The 8174-nt window shown below is 63.7% G+C and overlaps 1 protein-coding gene across 1 annotated transcript in view; it reads left to right on the top strand.

The window, feature by feature from the left end:
- The window catches only part of GRAMD4 (GRAM domain containing 4), a 44273-nt gene that overhangs the window by 28031 nt on the left and 8068 nt on the right, over positions 1-8174 (top strand). Inside the window, exons 4-8 of the mRNA XM_007454087.1 lie at positions 1711-1775; positions 5114-5246; positions 5593-5618; positions 6195-6286; positions 7603-7694. Of these exons, the coding sequence (XP_007454149.1) occupies positions 1711-1775; positions 5114-5246; positions 5593-5618; positions 6195-6286; positions 7603-7694 (408 nt within the window). The remainder of the gene's footprint in view (positions 1-1710; positions 1776-5113; positions 5247-5592; positions 5619-6194; positions 6287-7602; positions 7695-8174) is intronic.

The following is an 8174-nucleotide window of genomic DNA, read 5'->3' as shown; positions in this document are numbered from 1 at the left end:
CTCTCACTGCTGTGGCCTCTCCCGTTGCAGAGCACAGGCTCCGGACGCGCAGGCTCAGCGGCCATGGCTCACGGGCCCAGCCGCTCTGCGGCATGTGGGATCTTCCCGGACAGGGGCACGAACCCGTGTCCCCTGCATCGGCAGACAGACCCTCAACCACTGTGCCACCAGGGAAGCCCCAGGCTCCTTTTATAAGAAAAGGGGAGGGAGAGTAAGGCCAAACACTTCCTGGTTCCCATCAGCCCCCACAGGGGATGTGTTCATTTCTTCCTCCCTGCAGTCATTCACAGGTGGGCCTGGGCAGAAGGTTTCCTGTGAGCTACACAGAGATATTTTAGCTTAACGCTCATTATCTGGGAGGCAGGGTTCCCAGAGATGGGCCACTATGTATAATTTAAGCTTATGGGCAACATCCCTTTAGTGATGAGCTTGTGATAGGATACAAAGGTTCTTCCCTATTACAAGATCACATTGTGTTAACAGAGCAGGATGCCGAGGGTGCGTGCCTGCTGAGGGTCTCCCAGCCCCACTGTCTCTGTCCTGGCAGAGCCCTCCGTGCCCGCCCCCAGTCCTGCCGAGGTTTGCCTGGGGTGCCACTTTTCCCACATCCTGGGATCTCTGCTGCACTGGGAACCACAGCAGCAGTGTGGCGTGTTGGTAGCCCAGGCCAGTGCAGGGTGAGGAGGGCAGGTGGGCTGGCCAGTCAGGGACAGGGCACTGCCCAAGGGAAGGGGGTCCGGCCAGCGGCTGGGGGTCAGTCCATCAGGGCCAGTGGCTGAAAGTCAGGTCTGCGGTCAGGATCCGGCAGGTGGCCAGGAACTCCAGGGAGGCTCTGAGGCCGGGTGACTGCTGTGGTCAGGTGCAGCAAGGCCGCAGGGGCAGGGAGCCGGGCAGGTGGCCGGCACGGACCAAGCTGGGACCTGTGCACAGCTTGCTGGGCAGGGGCTCATCCAGCCTGTGGCCTTGCATGGTGATTGCTAAATATGTGTGTCACTGAGTACTTTTTCATTAGCAGGCCAAGTAACTAGTATGAGAGCTGTGTATTCTGAGCTTGACATTAAATAAAGAAGCAAATGGGTCAAAATTAATAGGAAAGAAAAGAGTTGTATGTTTGAGACAGTGTTTGGTCATCAAAAAACAAGAAGTGTAGGACTTCCCTTGTGGCGCAGTGGTAAAGAATCCGCCTGCCAGTGCAGGGGACACGGGTTCGAGCCCTGGTCTGGGAAGATCCCACAAGCCGCGGAGCAGCTAAGCCCATGCGCCACAACTACTGAGCCTGTGCTCTAGAGCCCGCGAGCCTCAACTACTGAGCCCACGTGCCACAACTACTGAAGCCCCCGCGCCTAGAGCCCGTGCTCTGCAACAAGGGAAGCCACTGCAATGAGAAGCCCGGGCACCGCAACGAAGAGTAGCCCCCGCTCACCACAACTAGAGAAAGCCTGCGCGCAGCAACGCAGACCCAACGCAGCCAAAAATAACTAACTAACTAACTAAATAAAGTGTGCCCGTGAGGAATGCAGCTCTGTGCTTGCCCTACTGCCCCCACCCGGCGTCTGAGCTGAGCAGCCAGGACCCCAGAGGGATCCCCCAGGGTGGGAACGGGCACTCTGGTGTTGGGCGCGACTCCCGTGAGCGCGGGGACCTTGGGAAGCCCGGACTCGTCACGCGCCGTCTTGAACTAACAGAGATCTTGCTTCTTCTCTCCCCTCTAAGAGCCGAGGAGCCGCCCGCTCAGCAGCCTCCGAAAGGCCAGGCCCAGGTCAATAATGGAGCAGGTAGGCCTGGGGGACGGAGATGGGGTGGGGGTGGTGGTTCTGTTCCTGGGCGCACTTCCGGGGATCCCCTCCTGTTGGAACTGGGTTAGTGTCTCTGATTACTGGTTGGTGAGTCTCCGTAGCAGATGCAAGGCATTCGATCAAAACATGACTTTATTTTCTCCTAAAAATACAATGCGACATCTCTCCCAGCCCTTCCCCAAAGAGGAATCATGTCGTGGTCACACTGGCTGCTTGGCCCCTGGCCTGGCGACCTGCTTCCAGAGGCCAGCTGTCCTGACAAGGGGGTGAGTGGGGAGGTGGGGTCAGCTGCAGGCGTTGTGCCCCAGCACCCCCAGGTCAGGACGCAGAGCTCCTTTCAGTGCCTTTTCTTCCCACCCTGGGCTCGAGTTCCTTATCTCCCTCAGCACTTGGCACTTTCTGAAATTGTCCTTCAGAGGATGGCATGGGAGGAAACTGGGCATCTCGAGGGACCGGATTTGTGGTCCACCCAGGCCCCTCACAGGCTGAGGAGGTGGGAGAGGGGATAGGGTTAGGGTTGACGGTAAGCCCCTGCCTGTGCTGGGGGCTCAGAGGGCTACAACAGGAGGGCCTTCGGTTAAGCCCTGCCCAGTGTAAAGGTGAGGAGACCAAGCCCCGGGAGGGAAGGCCTGTCAGGCTTCCGCTCCAGGTGGAGGCTGAGCTCAGACCAGAGCTGAGTCCTGACCCCCTACCTGCCGTCCAGAGAGGGAGACGCCTCTTTCCCAGGGCCCCGGTGCTGGACCCGCAGACAGGCCAGCCGGCTGCGGCATTGGCTACTGTGTCCACTGGGTCACAGTCCCCTGGGTTCTCAGGGTTCATGACCGGTGGCCCAGGTTCCAAGCCAGGAGCAGCGCTGGAGACCTCCCCCCACAGCCCCCCCCCCCATCCCCGCCAAGGCCCCTGCTGTGTGTGGCAGTTGATGAGCCTCCTGCGCTCGTGGGAAGTGTCAGAGTAGAGTCCTTCCACCCCGTACCCCCCCAGGGTGGGAACGGGCACTCTGGTGTTGGGCGCGACTCCCGTGAGCGCGGGGACCTTGGGAAGCCCGGACTCGTCACGCGCCGTCTTGAACTAACAGAGATCTTGCTTCTTCTCTCCCCTCTAAGAGCCGAGGAGCCGCCCGCTCAGCAGCCTCCGAAAGGCCAGGCCCAGGTCAATAATGGAGCAGGTAGGCCTGGGGGACGGAGATGGGGTGGGGGTGGTGGTTCTGTTCCTGGGCGCACTTCCGGGGATCCCCTCCTGTTGGAACTGGGTTAGTGTCTCTGATTACTGGTTGGTGAGTCTCCGTAGCAGATGCAAGGCATTCGATCAAAACATGACTTTATTTTCTCCTAAAAATACAATGCGACATCTCTCCCAGCCCTTCCCCAAAGAGGAATCATGTCGTGGTCACACTGGCTGCTTGGCCCCTGGCCTGGCGACCTGCTTCCAGAGGCCAGCTGTCCTGACAAGGGGGTGAGTGGGGAGGTGGGGTCAGCTGCAGGCGTTGTGCCCCAGCACCCCCAGGTCAGGACGCAGAGCTCCTTTCAGTGCCTTTTCTTCCCACCCTGGGCTCGAGTTCCTTATCTCCCTCAGCACTTGGCACTTTCTGAAATTGTCCTTCAGAGGATGGCATGGGAGGAAACTGGGCATCTCGAGGGACCGGATTTGTGGTCCACCCAGGCCCCTCACAGGCTGAGGAGGTGGGAGAGGGGATAGGGTTAGGGTTGACGGTAAGCCCCTGCCTGTGCTGGGGGCTCAGAGGGCTACAACAGGAGGGCCTTCGGTTAAGCCCTGCCCAGTGTAAAGGTGAGGAGACCAAGCCCCGGGAGGGAAGGCCTGTCAGGCTTCCGCTCCAGGTGGAGGCTGAGCTCAGACCAGAGCTGAGTCCTGACCCCCTACCTGCCGTCCAGAGAGGGAGACGCCTCTTTCCCAGGGCCCCGGTGCTGGACCCGCAGACAGGCCAGCCGGCTGCGGCATTGGCTACTGTGTCCACTGGGTCACAGTCCCCTGGGTTCTCAGGGTTCATGACCGGTGGCCCAGGTTCCAAGCCAGGAGCAGCGCTGGAGACCTCCCCCCACAGCCCCCCCCCCCATCCCCGCCAAGGCCCCTGCTGTGTGTGGCAGTTGATGAGCCTCCTGCGCTCGTGGGAAGTGTCAGAGTAGAGTCCTTCCACCCCGTACCCACAGCGGGGGTCACCGTGTTGTGCTCTGCGTGGGAGGTGGGGAGTGTGGGAAGGGAGGGAAGGACCCCACCAAGCGCAGCCCCGAGGATGGAGGTGGCGGGGACAGATGCTCTGCCTGGTGCTGGGGCAGAGTGGGGCTTGGGAACGCCGTGAGGCCTGTCCACTCGGGCAGCCCGCCTGACCTCGACCCGGGGTCGGCGAACTACAGCTCCCCATCTGCCTTTACATTGAAAAAAATTCTTACACTTTTAAATGGTTGAAAGAAAATCAAAAGGATTTGACACGTGAACGTTGCATAAACTTCAAATTTCAGCGTCCTCATTGTGGTTTCACGGGGACGCAGCCACGCCAGTCCCATTACTCACTGCCCACGGCTGCTGTCCAAGCGGTTATAGGGCTGAGCCTGCCTAGACCCTCCCCCTAAAGACCCTGTCGTGCTCCAGGTGGGCTGCGAGAACCCCGGGCCCTTGCTGCCCCTCCTCTGGGCATTTCTGAGCCTCGCGGCCTCTGTGTGCGCCGCCCTCCATCCCCTGGCCTCCGTCCCTTCGAGCTGGCAGCACACGACCACCTGCGTGCACTCCATCCCCCTCTGACTGTGGTGGGACGGCGCCCCCTGCAGGCGACTCCACGACCTGCTCTCCGAAGGGACAGACTTGTTCCGTGGGATTCGGGCTGGTTTTCTCGAGTCTGACGAGTCTGACGTGGGCGACTTCACTCACTGGGGCTCCCAGCGGACCACAGCCCCTGACGCACGCCCACCGGCTGTTCCCCAGGGTCCGAGTGTCCCTGGGAGTCAGCCCACCTGGCCACTTCCCAGACCAACCAGTGTGCCCGGCAGCGGGGGGTGGTCAACGCAGCGCCAGCGGTGGGCTGAGAGCCCGCCTGGACGGCACCTGCGCCGGGGACAGCCTCCAGCAAGCTGGGGGTCGGTGTGAGGAACACGGGGACCCGCCGGGGTCTGCACTGGTTGGTTTGCACCTCGTGGTTAAGTGGGTCGGGCTCTGTTCTCAGGGCACCTGGCCCCTCACGGTTCTGGCGTGGATGTGCCCTCGCCGGCCCGGCTGGGAGCCCCACCTGCCAGTGCCCCCGCCTCTGCCGCTCTGTAAGGCCCCTCTCGGCCTGCTGCCCTCACCCGGAACCCTGCCCCGTCCTGCAGACCGACGGAGCCAGGGGCTGTGCCCCCGTGTCCAGAAGTGGTTCTATGAGAAATTCGGGGAGTACGTGGAGGACTTCCGGTTCCAACCCGAGGAGAGCGCGGTGGAGACGGAGGAGCCCCTCAGCGCCCGGAGGTGGGGCCCGACTCTGCGGCTGTCCCGGCAGGACAGGCATCCTCGGGGCCAGCAAGCAAAGCCGGGGAGGTTTTGCCGGGGGGCGGCCGCACGGCCGTGCCCCCCAGTCACCACGTGGTGGTACCGGTGCTTTGCGACAGACGTCACGCGGGGACGGTGGCGACCCCGAGAGTGCCCGCGGGCCGGGCCGGGCCCTCAGACTCGGGTGGGGGCGGCGTGGGCGGGAGATGAGGAAGCCGCCCCCCCGTGGGTCACCTGCGCTCCCCGAGGGCCCGCAGGGAGCTGCGGGATCAGGACGCGGCTGTGGCTGAGTGGGTGCTGGCGCTCATCTCTTTCCCCCTCTTAGGTTGACCGAGAACATGAGGAGGCTCAGTAAGTACCCGGCGTGGACTTAGTAAGCACCTGCTCGTCGCTGGGGCTGTGCGAGCCGCTGGGGCCGGGGCTGCCCGGGCGGTGACTGCGGTCTTGCGCTGAACTGGACTTGCTTCCGGAAGCATGTTTTCCGGGAGTTCCCAGCCCAGCCTTCTTCCTGAGGCTGTGGGAAGTATGTCCCGGGCCCGGCCCGTCTGTCTGTCCGCCCCTGGCCCGAAGCCGAGTTTCCCTCCAGGCCTGGGAGCCCCAGCGAAACGTGGTGTTCTCCAGATACTTGTCAGGGCCCGGGGTGTGCGGACTAAACCCCTGTTCCCCGCCCGCGGGCACGGGCAGGGGCAGACGGGCAGACAGACGTCTCCCCGCGGGGAGGGAGGACGGGCCGCAGCCAGGGAGTGGCCGCAGGAGCGCTGGCCTGGGGTCAGGCGCACCGGGAGCCCGTGACGGTTGGGGTTTGCTTTGCTCCTCTTGGTTCCCTCCCCCGCCCCACGCCGCCAGCTGGTGCAGCAGCCGGACTGCCAGGTGTGTCTGAGGGCCGGGCTAGCGCTGGCCTGACCGCGTGGTCCATTCTGTCCCCAGAGCGCGGTGCCAAGCCTGTCACCAGCTTTGTGAAGAACCTCTCTGCCTTATCCGACTGGTATTCCGTCTACACGTCTGCCATCGCCTTCACCGTGAGCGCTCCCCGCGGGTGGGTGGTGGGGTGTGCACCCTCCCTGAGGTTTCCTGAGGGACCCACCCATCCCTGCCGTGTGGGACAGCTCCCGGTCTCGGTGTTTCCGTCTGTAAAGTGGGCTGCAGGGCAGTTGTAAGAACTGAGTAAGGGTGTTGTGGGGTGCAGCCTAGGGCTGGCAGTGGGGCTCCCCGCCTGCCCAGAATCCCCACAGCAGCGTTCTTGGGAGAGGGCCTCGTGCCAAGCTTATGGCCGACTTTCCCAAGTGGGTTGGGGAAGGGCCGGTGGGGCGCTCTCCCTGCCTGTGCAGAAACCAGCCGTCCCTCCCATCAGGCACCGGCGCCTGGGGGAGGCTCCTGGCGGGCGCACAGTGGCCTAGGGGCCAAGCAGGCCACCAGGCCTGGGGAAGGTAGGCGGCGTTGGGCCAGCATCATGGGGTGCTTTGGGGAAGACAGGCCCAGTCGCAGTCTGAATTGTCCTGTGGTGGCTGCTCCCAGCCCTGCCTGGGGAGACCCTGCTGTCCAGCGGGACGAGGATGGAGAGGGAGAGGCACAGCCCCCAAAGGCCCCATCTCTGCAGAGGCCCCCATAGGTGGCCTCCGCCTGAGAGGGTCCTGAGGGCCGCCCTGAAGCCCCAGGGGCCCCCCGTCCACCAGGGAAATGGGTGTTGTGCACATGCAGAGGACAGGTCGTGGTGGCCAGGGGCCAGCCCCCTTTACCCTGGAGGTCTCCTCTGGCCACCCTTCACAAGCACTCTGCTCCATGGGGCCTCGGCTGCTTTGGGTCCCGGGTCCCTAGTTCCGCCTGTGTGTTACGGCTGAGCTGACCCTGCCCGCCGTTCAGTCCACCTGCCAGGCCTCCTCCTGAACCCACTGCATCCGTCCCCTACCCTCTCTGAGCACCAGCGCTGTGCCCAGCACCCTGCCTGCCCTGTGGCGTGGGGTAGACTGTCAGCAGTGCTGGGTACGCGGATGCCTCCGGCTCTGGCAGGTGGGCCCGCAGTGGCGGTGGGCCAGGACCTCTCTGTGGGGTCAGCCCTCCTCCTGTGATCCCGGGCCACGTCCAGGCTGCTCCTTCCGGGGCATAACCGCTCCCAGCCCACCCAGAGCAGTGTTTCCGTCCCACCTCCTCCCTGAGCGGGTTTGTCTACACTGCGTGCCCTGGTCCTCGGGCCTGCGGAGGGCCGTTGGGGCCTGGTCTCCCTGCCTGCGAGTGCGGCCTGCCTGGCTGGGGGAGAGAGGGATCTGGTCTGTCCTGACCCACGCGGGCAGGTCGCCTAACCGTCTCCCTCCCGACCCGTTTCTCTCCAAACCCGCAGGTGTACATGAATGCCGTGTGGCATGGCTGGGCCATCCCCATGTTCTTATTTCTAGCAATTTTGAGGTTATCCCTCAATTACCTCATAGCCAGGTAGGTGCGCCGGTTTGCTGTGTGTGCGCGGCTGTGCCGTCTTCCTGCGTTACACGCACGGCAGGGCCCGTGCCGAGGCAGCTCTGTGTCACGTGCTGGCGTTTTGCGAGGTTGTCCTCTAATAGTCCCCGAGCCCCCAGGAGGATGGTTTGCTGCAGCGGGCAGGGTGATCCCCAAACCCTAGCAGCTCTGTCCAGCAGGCTGCCAGCCGGTGCCGGCTTTGGGGCCCCTCCGGTCGTGCTGCTTTTGGGCAGGAAAGTCCCCCCTCCACACACACCTCAACAGTGACATCCCAGGGGGTGGAGGCGGGGTCGACAGGGCTGCAGCGGCTCTGTGCCCTGGGAGGTCCCCACTGGTCGGGGTGCAGGTGCCGGAGAGGTGCTGGGACTCAGCAACCCCAGAGCCCAGGGCCACGCGGTATCTTCCCTGCGCCCTCTCCGAGCACCCGCTTTCCGTCTCGAGGCTGTGGGGGGGGGGGGG

The sequence above is a fragment of the Lipotes vexillifer genome, unplaced genomic scaffold (genome assembly GCF_000442215.2).
Source record: "Lipotes vexillifer unplaced genomic scaffold, Lipotes_vexillifer_v1.1 scaffold382, whole genome shotgun sequence".
NCBI lineage: Eukaryota > Metazoa > Chordata > Mammalia > Artiodactyla > Lipotidae > Lipotes > Lipotes vexillifer.
Note: the sequence above shows the minus strand (reverse complement) of the source record. Positions and strands in the feature narration are given on the sequence as shown.